At 47.8% G+C, this 15,747-nt stretch overlaps 2 protein-coding genes across 2 annotated transcripts in view; one reads left to right on the forward strand and one right to left on the reverse strand.

Annotated features, from left to right (window-relative positions):
* The window catches only part of KCNJ5 (potassium inwardly rectifying channel subfamily J member 5), a 193,640-nt gene that overhangs the window by 165,627 nt on the left and 12,266 nt on the right, over positions 1 to 15,747 (forward strand). The gene's annotated exons all lie outside the window — the stretch shown is intronic.
* ARHGAP32 (Rho GTPase activating protein 32) overlaps positions 11,796 to 15,747 on the reverse strand; it is a 264,621-nt gene continuing 260,669 nt past the window's right edge. Inside the window, 1 exon segment of the mRNA XM_043501046.1 lies at positions 11,796 to 14,604. Within this exon segment, the coding sequence (XP_043356981.1) occupies positions 12,355 to 14,604 (2,250 nt within the window). The 3' untranslated portion in view covers positions 11,796 to 12,354.

Below are 15,747 nucleotides of genomic sequence, written 5' to 3' on the forward strand. Positions count from 1 at the left end.
AGAAAATAGTCATATGTCCTGATCCTGACAGCTTTCCTGTTTACCTAAGCCAAAACTTACTTCAGCTGATGCAAGGAATTATGGGATACTTAGCATAAAGCAATGGGACTATAGTAAAGGAATAGGCCAAGTTAGGTGATATAACTGCTATAATATTTGTGCTTAATGCATACCAATATTTATGGTGAGGATAATACATATTATGATCTATAATATTCATGCTAGCCAGCATATATTGGTCAACTCTGTTTTGTGATTGGAAATTTTTTTGAAATCTCCTTTCTCTCTCCAATTTTATATACAATCAGATAGCTCTGTCCCCCTCGGGAGGCTGGGAGGGGGCCCGGCTCAGGATTAAGGTGAAGGAGGGAAGCAGAATCCTGGTTCTTGCCCAGTCCTGTGCTAGAGTACAATCAGTGAATTGGCTCCCGGTTCAGAGTTTTCCTGGCTTGTTGCTCTGAGACACCTGGGATGATCTGCTTTGAGAGCCTGTCGCACTTGTGTACGTTTGACCCTCCTGGGACCTCTCTGTTTCAGACCTAAGGTGTTCAGCTTTGTAATCAGTAGTAACGGGACATTCAATTCAATCCCAGTGATGAGAAAGGCAAAACACTAGCCAGGCTCTGTGTCTCCCTGTCTTTTCCAGTGCAGGACCATTCTCTGCAGTATATTACCTAGTGCTACCATCCAGCTCTTTAAGGGCAGATTCCTTCTGCATTCACAAGTGCTCTTGCATATTTTTTTTTGTCTTCCTCTCCCCACCACAACTTTCTCCAATGCCCCTGCTGACATGCATATGTATTAGTGACCCAGCAGCAACTGGGTCTTTTTAAAGTGGAAGGAAACAAGCTGGCACCATGGCTTCCTTGATTTAGCTTTTGTGGGAGGTCTCTAGTAACTATCTCAGGCTTAAGGATACAGGTCAAAAAGTTTAAAGTGGACAATTTTTTTTACTTTTTATTACTGGCTCTGTTTTTGGGTGTCCTGCTTGGCTTCTGGAGGCTGCTTTTATTTTTAAAGAGATGCTGTGCTCTCACAATTCCAGTTGGAGTCAGTGGGAGCTGCAGGAGCTCAGCCCTCCTGAAAATCAGGTCCCCGGGTGCCTCGCGCTGCACCCTTAGACACCAAAGCAATCCGAATCAAAGGCTGCTTCTGAAGATCTCTTGTTTCAACAGCGCAAATGTGATTCAACAGCGCTACCTGGTGGATAGCAGTTCCCAGTCTCCAAGTTTCAGAGTAGCAGCTGTGTTAATCTGTATTCGCAAAAAGGAAAAGGAGGACTTGTGGCACCTTAGAGACCAACAAATTTATTTGAGCATAAGCTTTCGTGAGCTACAGCTCACTTCATCGGATGTCTCCAAGTATCACCCTTGTTTAAATGGCTTGCCAGATTCTCAGTCATTTCTAAAATCCTCATGTGTCCCCTTTTCTGCCTGGATTTCCATTGTCCTGAAAGGTAGGCACCAGCTGGGGAGGGGCTGTCAGAGAAGGTTGTATTTTGTAACAGGGCAAGTAAAACATACTTATTTCTCGAAAACGAGGTGCAAAGCTCAGAGCTGCCCAGGGCATGGCTTGTTCCTATTGTGGCCTCCTCCGAGGTGCAATAAATCAGTACGGATGCCAAGCTACGGGGACTGGACTATCTTGTTAAAGAAACATCACTGTCTAAAGGGAAAGTGGGGCACTGAGGAAGCAGCTTTAAATGCCAGAGGTATAGAGCCGGGAGGGGAGATGGCACTTGGAAAAGAGAGCATCTCTGGGAGCATGCACTGTGGAGCAACGCTGACAGATCTCCATGCCTTCCCTTGCCACTGAAACAGTCTATTGGGATGTATTTAAACTATGGGGCCAGACTCCCTGACAATAAATCTGCCATGCAGAAAGCTGGTGCCAGGCTCCCCCTACTACCTATTAAAATGATGGGGGGGGGGGGTGGCGGGTGGCTATCAAAGCTCCACAGATAGATGGCTGCAGACTGGAAAGGAAGCAAAAGGAGGTGCTAATCTAGGCCCTATGCAGTAATTTTAACACCCCCCCCCCCCATGAGAACTCCATCACCTTAGGGGCACCAAGGCCCTTGGCCGCTGAGGGATAGGAAATGTACACCTCTGGTGCTTGCTATAGAGAATCCAGTCCATTGTGGCCCCGAGCCACACACTTCCAAATCTTTCTGCTTGTGGATTTAGGTGTCCAGTGCAACTAAGTGGGAGAAATCAAATCCAGGTCTCCTCAGAGGTGTCTTGCTGATCCATCTTAGCACCTGCTCTGTGTCTCCCTTCACTCGGAGAGCTCCATTCTGCAGAGAGCGCCCCTCATTCATTTCAAAACTGTTGGTGTTGCCAAAGGCTGAACTAACATTGCAAGTGTCCGTAGCAGGGAATCCTGTTAAACCTTCTTCCTCTGTCTCCCCCCTTAGGGCTTGATGGGTTGAGGGCCATGCTTATATAGGGTGTCCCATTTCATGTACAACAAAAGCCCAGTGATGTGTACAGGGATCACGTGTCTCAAGTGACTTGGAGGCCTTTTCTGTTTTTCTGCCATGAGTCTTTGCTCACAAGCAGCAAAGCCATGGCCTAGTGACTAGCTGGGATGAACAGATGGAGCACATTGTCTCTGTGTGATCTTTCAGCCTCGAGCCTGGCTTCATAGCGGGCTTAGATGCGGCAAGATGCTCCGTTTATTAGAGGTGAAATTCACCACTATGCAGAGGATTGGCACAAGGCCTGAAGTGGTGCATAAGCCTTTGTGCTGATCCTCTGCGTGGTTGTTGGCCACAGTCAGGCCCAATGTGAGACACAGTCCCTGCCCAAGTCTAACTAGTCAGGACAGATGCCGGCTGGGTGGAGAAACTGAGGCACAGAGAGCTGAAGTGACTTTCTCAAGGTCCCACAGCAAGTTTAGTGGCAGAGGTGTGACTAGAATCCAAGTGTCCTGACTCAAAGGCCACTGACCTGTTCATTGGACCATGCTTCTCTCACCGGTGTTAATTTTACCCTAGGTGCTTTCTGTTTCAAGCCTGTGCAGCTATCTTCAATTTACATAGAAACGGAGTGAATGGTTGTCATCACCCACCTGTGGCTCCAGTCATCCAAAGCTAGAGCTTCCTCCACCGTACTGACCACTGCTGAAGAAAAACACCAGGGCCTTGTCCTACGTGGGCATAAAGGCCTGGTTGAGTTAGCCCTCCCCTTTGTAGTCATGTTGACCCATTTGAACAGCTTTCAGGTCACTTGTGCTGGTTGGGATCATTTGTAGTCTTCCACCCAGGCTATAATGCAACCAGACCAAATGTTAGTTGTGTCCGTGGTACTGAAGGGGGCTGGAGGTGTCAGTCAAGTTAAGACCACTCGATTGAGCTAACTTAATTGAGACACATTTTTTCATCTCTATATAGATAGACCTGCAGCCTTTGATGGTGAGGCCTGGAGTTAAGGGGCCAAAACCCTGGTGGGTGGTATCAGTTTTTAATAATGCCTTACGTGTATTTTCTTGAAGCTTTGGTTTCCTTGCCTTGTGGCCTGAAATGGCCTTGGTGCCATCTTGTGCAGTGGCATCTTATTGAGCTGGGATGATGAAGGGCTCTTTAATATTTGGATGCAGCCCGTGTGTTTTATGTGAGTGACTGCGACTGAATGTTTTTCAGGATCAACTTTTAACCACCTTTTGCAGGAGTAGCTTTGGGGCATTCGGAATCGGAAATTTAAAATTTCATTGTTGAGTAGCCCCTCCTGCCAGCCAGGCTACTGCCCTCACAATGCTATTTTTAGCATGGTAACTTGATCAAAGCTAGCATGTGTACATCTACCAGAGCTGGAAGGTACATCTCCAGCTGCAGTGTAGACATACCGTGAATGTCTTCCAGTAACACCTCTGTGTGTCCTTTGAATGTCCTTCCCTGAGTGGGTTAGTTTCACTATTATCTCAGTGCTGCTTGTGGAGAGAGATTTCCATGGAGAACGGGGACGTTGCTTAAGATCCAAGCCTACTTGCTTGCCTGAATGCTTCCAGACACTCCAATGCTATGGTGATGAACCACGGTAATGAAGGGCCATCTAAGGTTCCTGGGTAGATAAACTTGGCTCTTGCCCTTCTCTTTGATTCTGTTTAGTAATTGAGTTCTGCAAGCCATGAATCTGGCTGCGGTGATGAGACCGGACGTAGCCAATATTGGGTTTTGAACATTGAGGGCAGGGTGGGGCGGGGGAGGGAGGAGGATGCAGTAAAGTGGCATTTTGTGTATAAAGGGCCAGCAGCCTGGATCTGCACAGCCCTTTGGGTCAGTGACTGCCTTCCAGTGATGGAGAGATCTGAGAAATAGTCAGCCCTGGGAGACCATGGAGGTGGGAAGGGATGGCCGTTGTGCTCACTGGGGAGCCTTGCTGCAGACTGTCCTGAAATGCCCTTTCAACAGAGATGTGAGGTGCCACTTGCCTAGAGCTACGGTAGAGCTAGAAGCCCTTGCATGCTTGGTTGCGTTCTTCTCTTTCCTCCATCTTTTATTGTTTGCCCCTTTGCTCTGCCCAAGTCAAATAAATGACTTCAGTCCCTTGTGATGTTCTCCACCCATGTGCTGCCACTATGCTGAACCTCTGATTCGACCTGACATCTCCCACTGTCTCCAAGTCCCTCCTGAAAATGGCCTTTGCTGGGAGGCCTGCAGAGTGGCTTTCACTTCCTTAGCTCCCCTGCATAGAGCTAGGATGCCTGGCTAACATGTGTTTGATCTTTACAGAGAAGGGTCCCATGGGGGAAAAATAGTATGTTGTTGTGACCTTAGCGTGGGCGCTTCCTGACTTGGGAGTGCTTCATCCTGTGACTTCAGGAGAATGTTAGTGTTGTTCTTTAGGCTATAGAAATAACTTTATTGGAGTGTTCAGACCATTCTTGTCAGCTGGTGACAGGCCATAGCAATGGCTTTATTGAGCTAAACATCATGTTTTGGAAATGACTCCTAAAAACTTGCAGTCAAATCTTGGCAAGGCTGGCCCAGCTGTCACGTGGCACATACTGATTGTCTAGTTCAGCGGTTCTAACTGTGGATCGGGACCCTAAAGTGAGTCCTGATCCCCTTTGAATAGGGTCGCCACAGCTGGCTTAGACTTGCTGGGGCCTGGGCTTTGGGGATCGTGCAGTAAATTTTCTTGTCAGAAGGGTGTGGCGGTGTTTTTGAGAACCCCTGGGCTAGTTGTATCTTTGTGGCTCTTTTGGGTGACACCTTTGATAAGGAGAGATGCTGTCGGCTTGCTGTGGACACTCAAGTTTCTGTGGCCCCGTTTGTTAGAACGGGTTGGCCTGGGTGTGCCCCACATCCCAAAGGTGGCTGTTTTTCTGTGTCAGTGGTTCCTATGTGGTAGTAGTTTAAAGTTCTTTGGGATCTTTCCGGAGGAAAGCCATCCTATAAATAAAAAGCACTTGATGCAGATATTCAGACTGAGGGAAGGCACAGCTGAGCAGCAGCAATCTTTAGAGGCGGTGAAGGCTGGATGGCTTGACAAAAGGCTGTCAAAGGCACTTGTCTCCTGAGTTGGGCTGATGGGAGTTGGGCTTGATCACCTCCAGTTCAGCTTTGAAAGCCACCAGTTGAGAGAAACTTTATTTTCTGGAGCTCTCTTACTTTACATGCCCCATAAAGTGGTGAGCACCTCAGGGTTCCCCAGTTGGATTGTGCATGAGGCACTCGCTAATTCAAACAGGCTAGGGCCGCCTAGCTGCACCCCACTGCCCTGAATGTCCAATGTCTCTGAGCTGCCTACTCATTCCAATCAGGGTAACCTCACCGTGTGACCGCTCGCTTTATGCAAACATTTGAGCGTATGAGTTCTCCTAGCATGAATACTTGGCAATATGTATGAATACAAGGTGATCAAGTTTCACTTATGTGTTCCAACAGCCACCAAAAGCAAATTCCAGATAGTAAAATGAGCAATGCATAGTTCCAGAAAGGACGTGGTGCTGTGTGCCTTCCCTGAGTGGAGGTCTTGGTAACGAACTACAGGGCAAATAGCTAAAGGACGGCTTCAGTCTGAAAAAGACACTAAAAATGGTGCTGTCAGAGCTGCTGTGTGTGGGCATGTACCTAGTTTTTCACTCCTATGAGCTTAGTTGGGGTCTATTCCTCCTTGTGCACCATGAACAGAATCCAGATTGTGCATTGGGTCCTAGTTACACCTGAAGGTAATGCGGCGGACAGGGATTGCCAAGAGTCACTTGGCCAGCATGCTGTTACTTGTGACTCAGAAGGGTTAAAAACACTCCCCCCAAACTCCAAATGATGCTCGCTAGACATGCATGGACTATTGCCTCAGATGAAAAGCAGCTTTATAAAGAGCTTAAAACAGGCCCCCAGATTGCTGGTGTTTACCTGCTGCTTCATTTTCAGGCACTACTATTTATAGCTAACCCTGTAGCCAGCAACCCTGGTTGCCAGGTGGTTTTCCTCTCCCCCCCCCCCCATCTTCGCCATTGTTTTTTCTAACCCTTCTAACACAGCATGATGTCCATCATGTGCACAAGATTGCAATGTTTCTACTAGACACCTGTTTTCATGGAGCCCCCTTAACTTAATAATTAATTTGACTCCCCTTTTTGCTGCATTCAGCGTAGAACAAAGGTGGCATTCAGGAAATTGGGCTGTAGAAGATGTGAGCCACGGAAGCCCAGAATCTCTTAGCGCAGCAAAAGCGTTAAGGCTTGAGCCCTGCCACCCAGTGGAATTTACAGCCCTGAAAGGCCACTCCGGCTCCCCAGGTGCCAACAAGCCAACTGGGGAGTTGCCTAAGCTAGCCAATAAGATATGCCTAACTCTGGAGGTGCCTGCTGTTCCTGGTCTTAGGCACCTAAGCCAGGTCAGCTGCTCAGGTAGTCTATTACAGCCATTAGCCCAGTGGCTGGGGCACACATCTGGGATGCAGGAGACCTGGGTTCAGGTCAAAATGTGGACCTGAGTCAGGTTGTCTGTGTAGTGTAATATGCACACTAATCCCATGTCCCACAGACCCAGGTTTACAATGCAGTATAGATATATCCTAAATGCTGTGACTTGTGAGAGAAGAGCAGCATTAAAACCTCTAAAACAGATGGGGAGTGGTCATAAAGCAGCCCTTTGACATTTCTGTTATCTTGCAAGGAGGGGGAGAGCTTCTTGGTATAAAGATGCTGTTATCCACAGGCATTCAGTCTGCAGGGCAACTTTAATATATCACGTCTGTGTGGTTACTTTCAGGAGCGGGAGATTTAACTTCTCAGGGTGTGGGTGTAGGCTGGTGGCATCAACTGAAATGGTTAGACCATGTTAATGGTAGAAAAAGATAAATCTGATGCTGTTTAATGAATTTTGTTGATACCTGTAAATACAGTAGTACTCAGGATCCTTAATTGTAGGGTACAGCTAGTTCCTGCCCACAAGAGTTCACTTCACTTCTCCCACCATCCACCTGTTTTAATGGCCAAACCCAATTTTGGAATCCCACTGTTGTTGGGAAACTGCCATCTGCCTTTCGTGCTATTCCTGCAGCGTTGCTCCTTGCCTAGTAATTCTGGATGAGAAGAAAAGGAGACTAGGAAAGCCAAGGTTGGTTTATTTTTTCTTTTCAGAACAGTTATGCCACAGGTGTAACTGAACAGAGAAGCGCCGGGACAGACTGACAGGTGGCAATTTGCAATAGGCTTGGCACATAAATACAGCACTTATCACCTCTCTTGTCTTTCGAGGTACCTGGCCCCAAAACCTCATGGCTCTAAACTAGTTTTCCCATGCCTTCTCTCTTTACAGCATATTGTTAATTAACCTGGCCGAGGCACAAACACACACAAATGCAAAGGAGTAGGTTTTAACCTGGCTCAATTAATGCTGTTGGGTTGTACATCTGAATGTGAGCTCAGTGGAACTGCTGACTTATTTTTTTTAAATACCACAAGACACCTCAGTCTGGATCATTGCATTACAGTACAAATAAAACAAAACCACATCCGCATCATACAAAGTGGAAAGAAAATGAGAATCTAAGTATTTACAGGGCGGGGCTGGGAAAACCACAAAAATATTTACATAAAAATACATGAGCTTGTCAGCATATACATTTTACACCAGTTCACAAAAAACCCAAACACGAAAATAAGACACTCTATAAATTAAAGTGAAGGGAACGCTGAAGGTAATCCTAAGGCTTTCTGGGATTTCTCTCTCGTGCGGCTTAGGGCAAAAAGGGTCAAATTTCTACAGCAGAAAAATGAACTGCAAAAATCACCATGTGTTGCACGCACTGGGGTTACCGTGTACACCTCTTTAAACTACACCATGTCTGTGGCATCAGACTTCTGTAGCACAAGGTTCTGGAAAAGTGTCACAGGCCCTTTAAAAAATAAATGTTCAATGCAACTTTTCATTCAGATTTTCTAGTACATTACAAACTCTTTCAGTCAATGCTTTGTCTACATACCAATGAGATGAAATGACAAAGACTACACACAAGGGTCTGTCCCTTTTGTAGCTAAAGGGAACAATACATTTTTCAAGTTTGTTTTGGTTTTGTGTAGCAATTTGCTACACCTGTGCAATCCTCACCGATACCCCCACCCCCAAGCGATAAACACAAGCCTATTACCTCTGTAAAGACCTGTAGGCACAAAGTTTTTACTGTCATATGCATAAAGTTTAAACCTGATCAGAAGTTTTAAAATCAGAACTGAAGTAGATGTGCCAGGGCCCACGCCTTGGTTGTTATCTCAACATCTGTACTCTTGAAGAGCTTGCTTTATGGGCCACATTCTGCTCTGAGTTGCAGATGCAAATCCAGAGCAGATCTCTACACCACTCCCAGAGCAGAATTGGGCCCAAACTTGCTCACATGGTAATGAGAAATTAAGCTGAAAACTCAGCAAGTGGCAATAAAGAGGCAGGGATACAGGTATAGGGAACTTGCCAAGTCTGCTACTGCTCCTGGATTCTTATTCAAGTTATACTTAGACAATAGGTTACTACAGATGAGCAGAAACTGGCACATAATCATCCTATTTTTTCCCCTCCTTACCCCATTCACTGATGGGACTTCTAAATAATCCCCCTATATGCCATAGTGTGCATCATACCCAACTATTACTTGGCCAAGGGCCACCTGAGACTCTTTAGTGCTCATCTCTATTGTTCTTGAGTGACCTGGGGCAATTCCCATCCCCTTCTTCCTGAAGAATGGACACTGTTGGGTGTATAAGCTAATGAAGAGGGTGGGACCATTTCTCTAAAGGCCATCAAGTTCCAAAATTTAACCACAGTACAAGAGCAGAACTGCATAGTTCACTATATGGCTTTGTCAAGGGGGAAAGAAGGTTCAAAATGTTAGCAGCTGTTAACAGTGGAGTGCCCATGAAGGGTTCATGTTCCTTGCTTGCTGCTCTAGTCTCATCCCTTCATTAGGGCACCTGCCCTAACACTGGAGTACAGTTACCAGTTGGGCTGCTGGCCCTCCAATCACGTGTTGATAAGGCTGGACATGGGAGGAGATTAGGGATAAACTTGTTCCCAAGTACATTAAAGGGAAGAGGCTGAATGAATGCCTCATGCTGGAACAAAAAAGAAAGATCCCTGATCTCTTAAGATGTGACAAAGTGGGGGATTTTCTTGTGTTTCCAATGGTTTGCATACAGAGTGCGACCCCCAAGAAGGGCTGTCTCACTGAAGGGGGGACCATACAGGGCCCAGAGTGGGCACAACCTGTGAGCATGACAGATGTGATGCCATTAATCAGTTTGTCTACATAGGGAGTTAGTCTGAATTCACTATTTCCTGACTAACTCCAGGTGTGGATGCTCTTATTCTGGTATATGAGCATCCATCGATGGAAGTTAATCAGGAAGAGCTAGTCTGCTCTAAAGTCACACCCTACCTTATTCCAGATTAATTTACATGTCTAGACAAGGCCTTAGTGATGGGGTCAGTTGTTCACTTATGGGGCCATTCCCGTGTAGTGCTGAGGGGCCTTGACTTCCAAGGAAACCAGTGACAGTAGAGTGCTGTGAACAACGGAGCAGGCCGAGATCCCAGGCTCTATCTCTTGCTGCTACTGCTCATAAGAAGTGGAAATCTTTTGAAGATAGTGTTTACGCCCTATAGGAGCAGGCAAATGAGCAGAGACATTCAAAGTGTTCAAGAGGGCTTAGTTCCACTATTTCAAGTGGAGGATTCTCTGGGTAACTTAAGGCCAACACAGAGAGGTTGAGGGGGAGAGGTTTGACAGGCTGTCCTTGTCACCTGAATAGCCTGAGCCAATGAGTTTGTTCCTGCCCCAAATCCAGAACAAGGGAGGCTGACGTGCTAAGACCCGATACTAGTCTCTAAACATAGCTTGACTGACTACTGCAGCTAGACTCCCCTGGACAGATTGTATCGGGGAAAGCCAGATTTACTAGCAGAAGTGGCCCCGTGTTCTCAACTAACAGCCCTTTCCGCGCACCCCCACCCAAAAAAGAAAAATACCCTCTAGTTGATAGTTAGTCACAAGGTGAACGATATTGAGGTAACCTGGATCACAGTGCTTTTTTCCTGACAGCTAAATTTATTTCCATAACATTTAGGAAAAACTCTATATTGAACACATTCTTCTTAAAACAATACATTGCACAATAAAATCAGACCATCCTAGTTGAAACAGACCCAGAAAAGGCTATGAGAGTAAAAGAACCAAAATGCTAATGACTAGGTACCTACTAGAAGTGTGGTGTTCCCCTGTGAGCGCTGACAGGTTTTTATTATTACTTTAAAAGCCCAAAATAGCAATGAATAAAACACTTGTTCTAGGAGGCTCTAACATGAGTTCCTTTAATAATCTTAGCTATGCTAGCTGCAGGACTTCCAGCTAAGAGAACTTCTCAGGTGCTTTCTTTACGTAAACCCTCTGAATTTCAAAACAGGTAGAGAAGTTGTGTGATCCACCAGTACATGAAAGATCCCAGTATCATGAGTGAACTCTGAACATTTTAAATCTCAAGGATTTTCTAGGAAGCCCTGTCTCATAAATGTGCTTTACGGCGGGGTTAAAATGGCTGTGAATCCAGAGAGGCTGCAGATGAAATGCTGTCTTGTTTCTATTAAATAGGCAAGGCAACACCAGGTGTGTGTTATAAAGAGGTGCATTGTCCCGTCCCTTCCCTTCCCCCTGCCTGAACGACACTTGCAAGAAGGGAGGCAATGCTATTTCATAGCGTGCACACAGCACGTAACAGCTCTGTACTTACATCAACTCACTGCAATCTCATGAGCGAGGCTGTATGAAGAGGGCCCCATCCTGTAGGCCGCATATGAAAGTCAACAGGAGTTTGCCCTGAAGTAAGGACTGAGTTATTTGGCCCAGAGCAACTCCATGGTTGTGCAGCTAACTCGGTTGTTATGCAAGTCGCTCCCAGCAGGGAACCTGTGCACTAGTTTACAGGCTGGATGCAATCATCTAGTGACATTGTAAATAGATGGTAGTTTCTGGCCAGCTAGGACGTGCAATTAAATAGCTGGTACTGCGGGTAGCCTGTAAGTAAAGAGGAATTAGCATGAAATGTGTGTGCTGCTCAATCACCTGTACCCAAGTGTGTGTGTGTGGGGGAAGGGGGTAGTTTTTTTACTTTCAGAGCTCATCTCCATTTATAGTATCAGGATGAGGGTGAAAGCTTGAGTTTCGGTAAATATCCCTTCTAGAGCCAGAAGCTGCTTGTTCAATGAGCCTTTAAAAACCAGACTGTGTTCTGTAACAGCTCTGTGCCCTGTCTTGGGGCCAATCTCTCTCACTTCAGTGGGAACTGGATTAGGCCCAGTCTACCCCTGCACAATTTTCAAGGGGAGGCAGAGCACCAATAATCTAGGAGGAAACAAACACTTTGAAGCTGTCCTTTTCCCACAGCTTGCAGTGTGTTACTGATGCAATCTGAAAGGGTCAGAACAGACTCCCCCACAGCATCTCATTCAAAGGGTAAAACATATCCATGCAACTCCTCTAATGTTGGCAGCTGGGAGAGTGACTGGATATGCCAAGAGAAGAGCTGCATGCAACCAGCAGCCCGTGTCAAACCAGGAGAAGGAAAACCCCTTTTCCCCTCCCCACCATGCCTCTTTCAGATCTGCTCTGCCTCTCTGGGTCCTGGCTCATCTTTCCACATGCCAACACAGCCTGCGCGATCATTCCAACCTCTCAAACGACACAAAAGAAAACTATACACCTAGGACAAACACTGAGTGGTGAGCTGGTGGCAGGGTTGAGAGTGGGTTTGCTCTGCTCATGGGGGTGCGCTTTTTTTTAAATTTTGTCATTGAAAAAATAAAACAGTCCACTGTCCAGCAGAGGCTGCTTAGGCTCTATCCCTCCTTCCCCCAGCTCACTCGGCATGGATCTCTGTCTCCGGCCTCTGCAAGCACAGCTCTGTAGGGAGAAAGGCCCCCTGGCCCAAGGCTGTGGCGTATGTCCTACTGTGTGAATGGGGAAAGCCAGGGGGCATGAACCCTCCACCTCCAAGGTAGCCCCCTCTTTGGTGCTGAGGCATGGTATGGTAATCCTCCAAATTATCGTACTGGGACAACACTGTCATACTGCTTTGGCGTTTGCCAAGGGTTTGGTATGGGTACAGGAGGCTAGGGTCCCTGTCCATGCTCTCCGGATGCCGGATTCTGAGGCTGTGGCTCCGTTCTGGCTTGGGAGGTGGTGCCATGGGTTGGACATGGTGCTCCTCCTCTTTATTATAGCAGTCTCTGGTGTGTTTCTCGCCAGGGGCTATTTGCCTGGCTCGAGGCCTTTCCAAGTCTGGCCGGTCCTCTGCCAGCTTCGCCTCTTTGTGGTTGAGTCTCAGGGCCTCCTGGCCAGCTGTGATGTACTTCCCACCTGAGTGCTGGAAACCAATGGGCTCCATGGGTTCCTGGCCACCCTTTGGCCTGTAGTCGGGGTAAGGGGGCCCATTTTTGGATTCCGAAGGCTGCCGATGGCTTGCTTCCTGCTGCAGGTGTCCCCTGTGCTCTGTAGCGCTGCAGCCTGGCTCGTGCAGCTTTCTGCTCCTGATGCTGCTCTGCTTCTGGGGAAGGGAAGGCTTCTCTGACTGCCCGTTCCCATAGGCCCCGTGGTAATGGGCTCTGTCCGGCTCCGGCTCTGAGTGCTGCAGATAGTAATGTTCGTCCCCTTCAGGGGTGGCTGTCTTGGTTGGATACCTCCCTTCTTTCCCTTCGGTCACAGTCAGGAGACCAGTTTTCCCAGGATCCGATTTGCTGCGGAGGTGGATGATGTCCAGCTCCTCCTGCAGCAGTGGAGCCACGTTGTCATACTGGGACATCACTGGCCCTTTCACTTTCTGGCGTGAGCGGCTCTCCCGGCGGATGGATTGCAGGCGGTATTTCTCCATGTCCTCCAGGTCCCATGACATGTAAGTGTGCTTGATGTCCGGGGCTGGGGGCACATCTCTGCTGATGAAGCTGTGCTCTTTCCCCGCCAGGTGACTCATCAGGCCTCCCCGAGGATAGGCAGGCAGGCCGGGATAGCGGTACAGATTCTTACTTTGCAGCCTCGAGGTGTAGGATGCAAAGTCTCGGCTAGGAAGGGGGTGGAAATGCCTGAGCCGCATTGTGCTGTAGGGGTCCAGGTCATAAACCGCCCCCTCTGCTGCTGTGGGGTAATAGGAGGAGCCAGATGAGCTGGAATAAGGGCTATACCTGTAATGCACACGCCCGTTCTCAAAATAAGGCTGCAGCTGAGTGACATGATAATCTGAGTGGGGCTGGCATGGCTTGTACTGATAGAGGGGCCGCGGGCAGTACATGGGTTCGTCATCGGGAGGCACCTCTGTCCGTGAAATGGGGACGGAGCGGATGGTGGAAGGGGTGGAGACGTGCAGCGACTGCACCCTTCGGATGGTGGGGTAGGGTGGAGCCTCCTCCGTGTAGCCGGTGCTCCGCAGGGTGGTAGGGCTCATGGAGGACGCATACTCCATGCGGCTGCGAGGCTTGGAGTGATGGGCTGATGTGCTCTTCCCTTGGCTGGGATAGGCGGTGTAGCGAGGGCCCATGGACGTGGGCGTTTCCAATCTGGAGCCGTAAGCTTGGTGCTGGTCGGACTTGCTGTGGTAGGAGAGATGCGGTGGGACGCTCTCCGGCCTGTACTGATGGACGGATGCTGGCTTGTGGTGCAGATAGTTCTCTGGCATGGGCGGCTCAGGGGAACTCTCTGGCTTGGGAGGGGGGAGATATGCAGACTGCAAAGAGGCATGCTTGGGCAGCGGTGGTGGGGGCAAGGCCTCCTCCCCGGACGATGGCAGAATGGAGGAAGCCAGGAAAGAATGGTAAGTGGAGGTATTCACTGCATCCAGACTGGTGGAGTGCATGGCTGCAGCTATCTTACTCTCCAGTGTCCTCACGGGCGGGATAGGAGGTGCAAAGCCATAGGAGGAGTGTGCAGGGACTGACTCGGAACGCAGGTGCAAAGAGGGAGCCCTGACGTTCTCCCAGGCCTTTTCCAAATGGCCCTGGTGGGACACAGCAGTGGACGAAGTACATGGGGTAGCGGAACTACTTTCGGTGACAAAAACTGGAGCAGGCTCGGCTAGTCGAGGCTCAGGTGGCTTTTCTGGAGGCAGTGCTCCTCGTACCTAGTATGGAGAAACCACATTGAGGTTAGTGTGTGAGAATTCCTCCCCCTCCACTGCAGAGTCTCTATACCGGATACCCGTATCATTAGCTCTACAGAATGTATCACACTCCCCTACAATATAGCTCAGGCTGCTGGACTGAACATGGGGGTGCAGGGGGTGTTCTAGTGCCTTTTGAGAGGTATTCTAGTGATCTTTGGGACATGCTGCCATTTGCACCTGTTTTCCCCAGGCTTAATAGGGACTAGTGGATGGGCTGGGAAGGGCAGAGATTGTGCATTTATTTCTGTAATCAAACAGGGGGGAGAAGGCTGTTGTCAGTCTGTGGTCTCTAAAGACCAATTGGCCAAAACTTTTTTTGTACAAAGCTTAGAACACTTTGACAGGTGGCTTTTATAAAGATATGTATTTTAGCACATGTGAACCTTGTTTCAAATCTATATACGCAGCTCTGTTAATGCATGATCTATAGTAGCATATCAGTAGTGTACAAATATTTTAACTTCCTGTGAATTAACAACACTATTCCTTAGTGTGTGTCTCAGACAATGATTAGATTCCAAGTGTGTGTGAATGCAGTTGCCCTGTTGGTGTGGCTCAAAGTTGGTATCATGTGGCATTGTGATGTCTAAAGCCATTTGAGCCTACAACCAAACCCCAGGATTCAGGGCTGTTACTGAACTGTGCCAGTAACTGGCTAAGGGGAGATCCCAGCACTGTTAAAAATACCATCCTCAAGAAGAGATTAAAGGGTTTGTTCGAGCCACTTCTGATAGAATTTCAGAGCATGTTTGAGATAGGGGATGCTAGTTAAGACACCAAAGGCATGTTCTTGTATTCAAAGCTATGTGTAAATTACTCATTGTACACAGTCCAGTATCTAGCCCATTTTCCTACCAGGACCCAAGTCATTGTTTCCAAAAAAAATGTGGGATGATAAGAATAATGGTATGTTGGCATCACTGAGAAGGGAAAAGTGCCTTTCCCCTTTAAACTAGTGTAGGAGGGAGTGTACTGGGGTAGGTATTCCCTGGAAAGCATCGGTGAACATACTGTGATATTTCTGAGTGGGTGTATATATTATACATACACTAATAATTCCTGGGAATCTGGAGCAGAAAGTATGTCTCTTGCTCCTCTGTG

The sequence above is a fragment of the Dermochelys coriacea genome, chromosome 22 (assembly GCF_009764565.3).
Source record: "Dermochelys coriacea isolate rDerCor1 chromosome 22, rDerCor1.pri.v4, whole genome shotgun sequence".
Classification (NCBI taxonomy): Eukaryota; Metazoa; Chordata; order Testudines; family Dermochelyidae; genus Dermochelys; species Dermochelys coriacea.